Below are 12,615 nucleotides of genomic sequence, written 5' to 3'. Positions count from 1 at the left end.
GTTGGTATGTTAATCACAGAAATGTACCTTGCATTTTTAGTCAATGTTAAACTTCAATTGCTACTTCTCAGCCCATCTGTACTAATTTATCTAGATCTTGTTGCAGTAGCATACCCTGACTACTGTCATTAACCACCCTACCAATCTGCAAATTTTGATATTAGACCTGATATGCCTTTATCAATATCATTAATAAATATAGAAAACAACAACAGACCTAGCACTGGCATTTGTTCAATGAGCATTGCCCTTCCTGAACAAATGTAATAAAATTTGTTTAAAAAGAGCAGTGTCCACTGATAAATCTTTTCCAATTCAACCATCCCTTTATTCATTGCAGTAACTTTCCCTTGATGCTATACTGCAATCTATGATTGGTTGAATTGATTGACATTATCATGTACTCATTCCTACCGTGTCTCTGCAGGATTGCAGACACTTTCAATTTCAATCCTAACTCTCAACTTGTTAAACTTTAATGTTAAACTCAATGTCATTATACCTGAATTGCTATTTCTCAGTCCATCTGCAAAATTTTTCTAGATCTTGTGGCAGTAGAATATCCCAATTACTACCACTCTGCCAATCTTTGTATCATCTACAAACTTAAACATTAAGCCTGATATGCTGTCAACAATATCATTAATACCGAAAACAATAATGGGCCCAACAATGAACCCTGGTCGACTCCACTAATAAATTAATCCATGAAGGGGAGTGGCAATTGATAACCACTTTCTGCCTTCTCCCACTCAACCACCCACAGCAGCTTTATCCACAGCATAACTTGCCCCTAATGCCACACTGCTCCAATATGAACATCAGTCATTCAAATGGAACAGTATCAAAAGCTTTTACTGAATCTAAGTACATATGACGTCAAAATTATTTTTTTGCATCTATTTCTTTTGTTGTTGCCTCACAATAGTTAATCAGATTGGTTAGATAAGATCTGCCTTTAACTAATCCAAGCAATGATTGCCATATAACCACATTACTTTAAAGATGACCCTGTACTACTTCTTCAACCATTGACTTCACCCTTTTATTCCACCTTTGCGAATAGGACAGATATTTGTATGTCTCCACTCTGTACGAACTTTTCCCGAATCCAAGGTTGCTCTCATAATTATGGCTCAAGGTTTGCTTACATCTTTTGCCACTTATTTTAATATAAATGGATAGATTCTGTTGGGTTGAGGTGCCTTATGTATTTTTTGCCATTCTCTGTGCAACACTGAATATGAAAGAGAGTTATGATTTAATTTTTGTTTTTAAAAGAAGGCAGTTTTCTTCATACATCTGGTTTTCATTATAGCAATCAATAAGTATCAGAGGAAAACATTCAAGTGCATTGGTCTTTCTACATGAAAAGAAATAGATCTTTGAGAATGGTCTCAATATGTGACTCCGTCTTTGTGTAAAACTATGGCCAGCATAACCCCAGGGACTCACATCTGGTGAGAATGGGCTTGGCACACCCAGAGTCCTGAGCTGAACATCATTCTTCTCTTTCTTGGTGATTCTCTCTCTCTCTCTCTCTCTCTCTCTCTCACACACACACAGGGTAACTCGGGAATTTTTTTGGCTGATTCAGCATAAGCCTCAGGCTTCCTTGCACCATATGGCTAATAATAATAATAATAAAAATGTAAATTAAGGGTGTATTACAGGTTCATGGAGATTGATACAATTTGTATCATGTACAAAGTACTTTTAACCATGTATGCACAGAGTAAGAAATAGGTTTATATATATTTTTACATTTTCAATTTGTTTTAATGACTATTTTATTGGTTCCTACCATATTGCAAAATTCACCTAAGATTCAAAGTATATTGATTACAATGACTGTTTTGTCAGGGCATTGGCTAGTGAGGGAGGGATGTCCCTTATTATTATTTATGCAAAATAGTTTCTTAACTTGATTATTATTATTTATATATTTGGTAAAGCATATAAATTCATATGCAATTTTGAATTTTTGCATGCTCAAGTTCATAAAAATAAACTTGAAAAAAGGAAGTGACTAATAGTTTCATGTTGATAGTTTTTTTCTCCCAGCAGAATTACTAAAATTTTTGTTTTTTTAAATTTTTTAAATTAAAAATTTTCATAAAAAATAAAGAATTACATTTAATAAATATTACAATACATTAGTAAATGGCCTAGCATTGGTATACAACATGCAAAATTAAAGAAACCAAAAACTTTTTTTTTTTAAAAATATAAAAGAAAATTTGGGTCTGTAAAACTAAGTGCCCCTACTATTTGTAATATCTGGTAGTGCCCCCACTGTCACATAAAAAAATACAGCCTTGAGAATAAAATTTCCTTACAATAAGCATGCATGCTTTATACAAGAGTAATGTCTTTTCATTATTGTGCATTTATATTAAAAAAATTATGTAAATTTTATTTTTGACTGTAATACAGTTAGCTTATAATGCAGGTGTTAAAAATGCCCTGACAACCATGTCATTTTGAGGTTGCACTGTATATGTAGAGTCATCATTCCTCCTTTCCTTCGTTAGAGATACTGAAATTATGGTTCAAACAGTTACTTGTTTCTGGCCATAGCAATGGAAGTTTGCATGTGAATTGCAAGGTCCATTTGTATTATTTTTTGTGAATGTTTACTAGTATAAGGGACCCAGGGGTCATTATAAATATCTGCCAAATTTCACAAATTAACAAACAGATTCAGCTTTTAGCAGTTTGGAAATGAGAGGTTTACATGTTTTCTGGAAATGAGAGGTTTACATGTTACAGTAAATGTAAACATTTACTGGTAACATTTATTGTAAAAATGATAATACCATTTTGAAACCCACTCAAAATTAGGATTACACAAGTAAAAATGAAACAGTTTAAATATGTTAATTTAAGCATTAACATTTATGTACTACTAACAGGGGGTTTATTTTCAGCAGTTGTAGATTTTTCACATTCACATGCAGTAAGCACAACAGGTACTTCTTCATCTGAGCTTTCAACTTCACTACAATACCGAGGAGAAAGACGAAATCCTCGGGTAAGAAAAGAATTAAGTTTACCACATGCCGCTAAAATTAGACCCAAATATGGTGGAGATGGTTTCAGTGGTCTTGAAACATACTCAGGATGGTACTGGACTCCAATAAAATATAAATGATCTGAAAGAGACCATAAATAATATGTTTAACACTGACTTCTAAGTATAACAGGCCATAATAGTGCTGTTAAAAAGAAAACTAATGTTAGTACTTGTAATAACTTAAATAAAACAAATAACAGAATAATCTTTAAAAAAAATTACATCTATGATCACATTATTCTCTTATAACATTCATAACATCTGTAAAGTAAAATAAATGAAATACACACACACACGACTGTTTTTTAAATAAATAGTATATTGCTCAAGAAAGATTTAACAGATAAAGATATTTGATATTTGAAAGATTTAAATTTGAATGATTTAAAACTTGACAGCAATAAGATTACTACTTAAAAATTTTAAAATTTCAGAAAATTAATTAAAAAATACAAGGCTACTGGAAGTCTATATTGATTATTGAACTATATTATTAAACTTGAACAAAAATCTGTTATTACTTATGGTTTGTAAATGCTACATATACAGAAAAGGGAATGAAGTGCAAATAACATGAGAAAGGCAATACTCAAGCAGGTAATGGAACAAAGCACTATGGCAAGCGATGACCATAGCAATGGAAGTTTGCATGTGAATTGCAAGGTCCATTTGTATTATTTTTTGTGAATGTTTACTAGTATAAGGGACCCAGGGGTCATTATAAATATCTGCCAAATTTCACAAATTAACAAACAGATTCAGCTTTTAGCAGTTTTGCACCATAAGTGTTACAGTTGTGGTGAAAAATATGAATGGCATGTCCAGACTTTTCTTCCAAATTAATAATAATTAATTAATACATGTCATATCTTTTTCAAGTAAATTACAAGACTTTTTCATTTATAAATTTTATATTTGTTAATTTCTTGCTTGTTGTTGCTGTATTAAACAACAAAAAATTATTGATTAAGTTGGCATGGTGTGCTACAGTCAGTTTCAACCTAGTCATCTAATGAATCAATTCCCACAATGCTCAACAAATTCTCTTAAAAAAAACTTGCATGTTCTTTTAAACATTTGTTCAACAAAAAACTACAAATACAGGAATGATGCAATAAACATTACCCAAGTTGCCAATGATATTTAAATAAACTATATATATATATATATATATATATATATATGTATGTATATATATATATAATATGTAAACACACAATCCTGCCTAAAAGTTTGAAATCACAGTATATGACAATGTAAGGGGGGGAAGAGTTATGTTCTTAGTTAAGAAGCACATAAAAAACAATACATTACACAGTATTTTAAGATTTTTTATTAAGAATTCAAAAATTTACAGGAAAAAAAATATTGAAATGATTAATATTAACAACTATACTGTTTCATAAACATATCTTCCAAGAGATTTTATCACTGCTTTGCACAGACATGCCATTTAGGCAATTAATTTTATAATAGTATCTTGACTAGCATTATTTCAAGTGACCTGCAAGGTTCCCATAAATTTTGTGAAGATGGGCAGACTTCACAACATTTGCTGGTCTAGATGACCCCATAAAAGCTCCTTGTATAGCACGACAGTTGCGTTCCTAGAAACCCTCATGCAATGCAAAATCGTGCAATATAAACAACAGGCCCTATGGGAAAAATGGGGTTAGGTGCCGACCACCCAAGATTGAACACACATTTGTAACCAAAACATTATCAAACACAATAAATTATCGTAATAAAATACTTATGCATTTTATTATGACTATCACATAATAAAATATTGCTAATGCTTTTATTTCTATCGTAAGCAAACTTGTTATTTGTTTGATTTTCTATCCAAACATATGCTGTTCCATCCCTTCCAATTCTTTGCGTCTTAATCTAATGGATTTTAATTACACTTTGATTTGTTCCTGCTATGAAAGTTGTTTTCATTTTCTCTGCATTCTTTCTAATTCCCAGCGTTGCCTCATTTAGGTCTGTAGCACATGCAATATCACATGGTCTTTCATTTCACTCAAAGCGTTTCACAATTTCATATTTTTTCTCTATTGACAGAGGTGGACTGGTCATAAGCCTTACCCGGGAAACCCCAGTGGGCCTGAGGCCAGTGTGATTTTGGGCATAAACCATAGTATGAGGCCACTATAAATTTTCCCGGGTAAGAATTTTTGACCCAGTCCGCCTCTGTTTGGGTCCTGAGCTGGATATCATCATTCTTCCCTTTCTTGGTGATTCCTTTCTACTTTTGACTCTCTTTCTCTCTCTCTCTCAGGGTAATTCGGGATTTTTTTTTTTTTTTTTGGCTGGTGCAGCATAAGCCCCAGACTTCCTTGCACCATGTAGCTAATAATAATAATATAATATAATATAATAATATACAATATGTTTATCGATATTGCTTTTCTTTTTCTCTCTGAATCTGCAGTATCTTCACCAGGACGCTTCCTTTTCGCACCTTTTAAGTATTTTACTCATTTTTAGGGAATAAAGCACAATTACAAAACGAGGAGGCACGCTTGATACACGTAAACAAAGCTGCGCGTGTGTAGCAACTGAATAAACAACACCGTAAAGGCTGAGATTAACACCTCACATTTTACTCAAGCACATTTCTAGGGGTTACTACCATAAAACAATAAAAACAATTTCCAGTTGCATTTCTGCTAGTGGAATCTGTTTATAAACTCGATCTAATTGCATTTGCGATTATACCGATAGCTGGAATTGTGTTGGTTTTTACATTATTATGGTGAAATGTGTTTCTCCTTCACTGATATAAAAAACAAATACATTTTCAGAATCTTCTCTTCATTCCTATCGTGTTGCGTTATGTTGGGGTGATTCCGTGTTCGACTGCCATTTCTTGTAAACACAAAGGCGAATCGTGCATAAGCGAATTCGGTTCGTGTTATATAAGATATTGTTCCCCTATTTATAAATCATGTATGATCAAATTTGTGTAGTGTAAACACGTGTTATACGATGACTGACTGTATTTGATTTAAGTCAGATTACTGGAGTGGCTACACCATAATTTGCAATACCCCTCCTGTTGTTTAGTTGTTAGAATCTCTCTGCACAGCTCGGAGCTGTGTTTTAGGTCATTCTTGTTGTGATATAAATTTTCTTCCACAAAGCCATGGTCTAGAGGATAATGCATTATGTTCAAGAATGTTTTTATACGCTTCTTTTCTTAAAATTTATTCAATTCTGACAATTTCACTCACTACAGAAAAAAAACAGATGCAACCCCAGATCATGATGGAACCCACCACATGCTTCACTGTAGGCACTAAACAATGTGGCACCATTTTTACTTCAGTTGATCATCTCACAAACTGTATGCTTGGATCCAAAAATTTCAAATTTGGATTCATCCATCAACAGTACATTTTTCCACTCTTCAATGACACAATGTTGATGGCTCTTAGACCAAATCAACCATTTCTTTTGATTTTCTGGTTTTAATAAGGGTTTTTGGGTCACTATACATCAAAGAAACATGAAGTCCTGCTTCTTTAAGATAAAGTTTCAGTGGTGGTAGACACAGGTGTTTCTCTGTTCCTATTGAACTCAGCTCAGATTTCAGGTGTAGTGAGTCATCAATTGCATTTAGAAATCAGTGTCAGTGAAATCAGTCTTGTGCTTCTGTTGTTATGTGAGGTCATCATGATCGTGGTTTGTCCTTTAAACTGCCAGTCTTCTTGAATCATCAAATGGTAGTTTGTACTCCTTTAAATGAAGCACCACTTTTTTTGACATTAATAGAAGGAGATCTCAGGACTTACTTAACAAGTACAGAGCAATCTTCAGAAAAAGTCACAAGTTAGGGTTAAATTTGAAAGTGTGTGCACAATTCTGGCCATATAATAGTATGACATGATAGGAGGGCATACACTATGAGAGCCTTATCAATCAATTTGGCCCTGGAGAGATTGTGCAAAGCTCATGGATTGGAATTTTTCTCAGCATGGTCTGTGCTTGTTAACAGGAGAGACTTTCTATAGGGGTGGGATACACTTAATTAGAAAGTGTGCAAGAATATTTGCTGATGCTATCAAGGCTAGTTTGATGCTATCAAACTGTTAGCTTGGGGTGGGGGAACCACAGCCTAACAAATTAAAAACAGCTGCAGGCACAGGTGAAAGTGATTCTTGCACTGCTTCTAGTGGAACCTGAAGCAGCTCAGAAAGCAAGGTAATGGAGATTTCAAGGCCTGTGGGTTATCAGGGAATATGAAAATACATGGGCTGCATTAGGGTAACTAAGGGCAAGAATAGGTGCATGTATACTTACTTGCATGTGCACCGATGCTAAGCGCATAGGAAATAAATTTGATGAATTTGAAGTGCTGGTCAAGTCATCAAATGCAGATATTGGGGGGATATCAGAGACACGGTGTCATTCAGATGTAAGGGATGCAGAATTTGAATATGTTGAGTACAATGTACACAGAAAGGATAGACAGGACATGAGGGGGGGAAGAGTTATGTTCTTAGTTAAGAAGCACATAAAAATCTAAGGCAGTTGATCCAGTTGACATGGGTGTGCACTGCAACGTTGAGTCAGTTTGGTGTTACATAAGCATTAGGAAAACACAAATCAGAGTAGGAGTGTGTTATAAAACAAATGACTGTGATGAGTATAATGAACAACTGTACAGAGAAATAGAGTGGGCCAGAAAACCAGAATGTGTTATAATGGGGAATTATAACTTTCCAGATATTGGCTGGGACTTTTGGGTTGGTCACTCATACTAGCAAAACTTCTGTGGATTTATTGGTTGACTGTTTTCAACAACAGCAGGTCAGAGAGGCAACAAGAAAGAGCAATATTCTTGATCTGATTATCAACAGTGATTTTTCAGGCATTAAGAATCTGAAGATAAAAGAACCACTAGATGGCAGTGATCACAGTGAATTGATGTGAGATTTACTTAAAGATGTAACTACAATCAAGGGTTAAGGGAAAGGGCTTTTGCAAAAGGGATTTACAGTGGTCTCAGAGAGTTTTTAAATTCTATATAGCGGCCAACTTATGTTACCAACAACTAATTCTAAATGGGAAGCATTTAGGAAAATAATCATAGAAGCTACTAAGCTTTTCATACAAACTAAGAAATCAAGTTCAAGGCACAGACCTAAATGGATGTCAGAAGAACTATTGAGACATGGCAGAGAAGAAAAATCTGCAGAATGCATATAAATTAGTCCGTAATCAAGCCATAAAGGAAGTTAGACAAGCTACGGCAGATTACAAGAAGTCTCTGGAAGAGAATGCAAAGAAGAGCAGCAAAAAATTCTTTACTTATATTAACAGTAGAAGAAAGGGTCCAAATCACACTGGTCCACTTCACATTCAAACTGTGGATGATCCTGCTCAGGTTTGTGAGAGGCTGAATAGGTATTTTGCATCTATATTCACATATGAGGAATTCTTTAGGGATGGAGATGCCAGAAGTTTATCAAACTAACAGGGAGCTAAACAATTTTGTGATAACTGAGAGGAAAATGAAAGAGAAATTGCTGATGTTAAACATAAAAAAAGACAAGTGGGGTGGAGGGAACTATCCGATTATAATAAGGGAGCCAGCAAAGGAGGTAAGCAAACCCTTAACCATAATTATGATAGCACCTTCAAATTCAGGGGGTGCTCCTTGTGGACTGGAGATGTGCAAATGTATTTGATTCAAAAGGTGACATGATTCATTACAGACCTGTTAGCTTAACATCTGTTCCAAAGAAAATACTGGAGTCACTGGTTAAAGAAGTAATGGAGGACCATCTAGACAGGATTGCGTTATATTCAATCACAGTATGGGTTTGTTAAGGGGAGATCGTGTCTTACAAGTTTGATCTGGTACTATGATGCAGTGACAAAAGAACTGGATGCAAAAAATAATTTTGATATCATATACCAATTTCAAGAAAGCTTTTAGTACTGTTGCATATAAAAGACTGCTGCAGAAACTGGAGCAGTGTTACATTAAGGGAAAGTTACTGCTATGGATAAAAAGGGATGGTTGAGTAAGAGAAGACAGAGTGATTATCAATGGACACTGCTCTTTGTGGACTCATGTTACTAGTGGAATCGCACGTTTCAGTGCTAGGTCCATTGCTGTTTTCTGTATTTATTAATAATATTTATGAGGGTATATCAGGCTTAATGTCTAAGTTTGCAGATGATACGAATGTTGGAAAGGTGGTTAATGGCAGTAATGAAGGTATGCTTCTGCAACAAGATCTAGAAAAATTAGGCAGATGGGTTGAGAAATGGCAATTGAAGTGTAACCTTGACAAATGCATAATACTGTACACAGGTAGCAGTAATCCCAGAGTAACATACCAATTGTGTGCTACTAGTAGTGGAAAATGAGAAAGACTTGAGGGCGATTGTGCAGTCCAATGAAGTTCTCTGAATGATATATATATATACAGGAATTTTGCTAGCAGGGATAAGGAGGTGATTACCCCATTGTATAAGGCAATGGTCAGGCTACATCTTGAGACTGCATACAGGTCTGGAGGCCTCATTCTAGGAAGGATGTAGAGCTGCTGGAATCAGTACAGAGACAGGTAATGAGATTGGTGAGAAGGTAAAAGGGTTCTGCAAACTTTAGTGTCTGAAGATTAGGCACCTAGGAGGTGAACTGATTAAGGTGTCTAAGGCTCTGAACGTCATTTGCCAATATTAATACTAATATTAATTTACATCAAACTCTTTCTGAATGATGGGTGTTTGATTTTATAAGTTATAGCCTTTACTCAATTTATTTTATTGCAAACACTCTAGAACCATCTGCCATTTTCTATAATACTGAAACAATACTCCCACTTTCTAGAATATTCTAGAATCTTCACCAATGTTAAAGAATCTTCTACAATGTTCTAACACATTCAGGAGTCCTTTACACCTTTCTGGACTATGCTTGAATGTTCTGGCTGGAAATTTCTTAAATATTATTTCAATCTTTTGATTTTATATGTAACAGAAAATTTGTATACATAGTAGAATATGTAATAAAAATTAGTAAACAATTTGTTCCTATTTTAATAAAAACTGAAATTTAAGAAAAATGAAGCATCATTCCACACTTTTAGGTGAGCATGTATCTGGCTGAAATTTATGATATATAAATCCAGATATATTCTTTCACCCAAGATTGTAAAAATATATTTATACTGGCATACAAAATATTTAGGCTTAACATGAGCAAGTTATCTAATGTTTGCTTTTACAGCACACTGTTGAATTTGATCACTCTGCAATTAGGAAAAAAAAAAAAAAGAAAAAAAAAGAAAGAAAATAAAATAAAAACATATATCTGCCATTTTATAAATAACAAACTTGACAAAGAACCAACAGAAAAACACTTATTGTAAAACCAGAAGACACTTGATTATCACGTATATGCTCAATCAGATATCACCTTATCACAGAACGTATTAAGTGACATTACTAGGAATTATACAGACTTAAGCATCCTACACATGCATCCATTTGACATAGCTAATAATTCTTTCGCACTGTTCCCAATTAAATGCTTTAATGCTACAGGTGCATGCATACTTGATAAGAGAGTGTAGTTTGATTCCTAAGCCACTTCAATATTTACCATCTATCATGATGTGTAACTAAGTTGGCTTTTGTGGTCCATATATGGTTCTTGCTATTTTGGTCCATATATACTGAATGGGAAATTGGTTATGTACACTGACCTAATAGTGAGTAATACTTCCTTTAGTACTAAGAAGAGTCAAGTCATTGGGGCATGGACACCATGAGATGCCAAGTGTTTCACAGGAATGGTGACTCCTGCAGATTCTATCACATCCTACAGTTGCCTCATATTGAACATTAGTGGATCTCTTCTGCAAACAGCTCATTCCACCTCAACTCAAATGCTCAACTGGGTTAAGATAAAATCACCTCATGCTCCTGATCCTGAATAACTTGTGCCTTGTGACATGGTCCATTACCCTGATGGAAGTAACTGTTACCAGATGGATAAACTGCTATTTGCAGCAGTTCACCTATCAGTACCCACTGAATTTGTCCATAATATAAGCCAATATATCACCAATATTCACTGACAGAATCCAGAATCCATATTAGCAATCACTGATCAGATAGGTTTTAAGATAGTTTAGGAGTTGGCAGTTAATGGATTTTTCCATTACTTTGGATAAGTTTAGGTTTATGATTTTATTGGTGCATTAGGAAAAAACGGCTATTATATGACAAGACAAGGTTACAGAATGTTAAAGATAAATTTTGGTAATTTTTGCAAGAGGCAACCTCATAAGTTATATAAGTATAAGGGTAAAAGGCAATATATAATATATGTATTAAAAATATGTGCAGTATTTTATATACATTGTAAGAATTAAAAAACAACTGACCCATTGTCACTGTCAGATAAAATCTGACTGAATGTATAGGGCTCAGTCAGATGGTTAAAGGCATTTAAAACATGTATCATTAAAATCTGTAGTCAATTAAAGTATGTCTAATAGATAAAACGGTGTCACAGGACTCAAACATAGAAGGATCATCAACCGTCAGTAAAAAGCAATGTGTCAAATTATTGTGTCCTACGTGGAGCTGAGCAAGAATAATTTCTTCTTTACAATTCCTGCACAGACTAGAGTGCCAAGGTTTAGCACTCTAGTCTTTAACTAATGTAATTTATTTGTAGTCTGTTTATTCCATGAATCTTGTGTATTATTTGCCCCTGGTTTGTATATGGGACTGACAGGTCATGATGATTAGAAGGAATTGCTAATGTGGCTTATGCTGCAGCCAAATCATTTCCCCTAATCTCAACGTAGCTAGCAATCCAACAGAAGCAGATATAAAAGTTACATTCAGAGAGAGAGAGAGAGAGAGAGAATGCATTTTCTGTTGAATCCAAAACAGCACTGGATGGAATGAGAATTGTATCTCAATAGTAGTAGTAGTAGTGGCATGTGATGTAAGAAAGAAAATGTATGAGATTATGCAGCATCAGGCAAAAAAAAAAAAAAAAAAAAAATCACACCATTCCCTCCAAATGCCTGTCCAGTTCCTCCTTAAATTTATTCAACCTATCAACTTCCACGACAGATGGAAGTTTGTTCCAGCAATTAACCACCCGCTGGCTAAAGGCAAATTTCCGCACATCTATTCTACATCTGTTCTTTCTTAATTTGAATTTATGGCCCCTTAGGTTTGTAATCTGAACAAGTGGAAGGATCCCATCAGAATTCAGCGTGCTGAACCCATTCAAGGCCTTATACACCTCAATCAGATCACCGCGCAGGTGCCTAGTCTCCAGCCACTGCAATTTACAGAACTTAAGCCTCTCTTGATAAGAGGATCCCTTCATTCCCCTCACCAATCTTGTTGCCCTTCTTTGTACACACTCAAATAAATCTACATCCTTCCTAAAATGAGGCCTCCAGACCTGTACGCAGTACTCAAGGCATGGCATGGCCTGACCATTGCCTTATACAGAGGGCTAATCACCTCCTTTTCCCCTGCTAGCA

At 34.7% G+C, this 12,615-nt stretch overlaps 1 protein-coding gene across 2 annotated transcripts in view; it reads right to left on the bottom strand.

Annotated features, from left to right (window-relative positions):
• Positions 1-12,615, bottom strand: part of LOC150088224 (CTP synthase 1-like) — a 292,973-nt gene that overhangs the window by 60,839 nt on the left and 219,519 nt on the right. Inside the window, exon 13 of one of the 2 annotated variants that reach the window (XM_090369393.1) lies at positions 2,914-3,155. The exons of the other annotated variant lie outside the window; for it this stretch is intronic. Coding sequence (XP_090225519.1) covers positions 2,914-3,155 — 242 coding nt within the window. The remainder of the gene's footprint in view (positions 1-2,913; positions 3,156-12,615) is intronic. 2 annotated transcript variants of the gene reach the window in all.

The sequence above is a fragment of the Mastigoproctus giganteus genome, chromosome 3, assembly GCF_048544385.1.
Source record: "Mastigoproctus giganteus isolate SK-2022 chromosome 3, ASM4854438v1, whole genome shotgun sequence".
Lineage (NCBI taxonomy): Eukaryota > Metazoa > Arthropoda > Arachnida > Uropygi > Thelyphonidae > Mastigoproctus > Mastigoproctus giganteus.
This window is presented reverse-complemented; position numbering and strand designations above follow the sequence as displayed.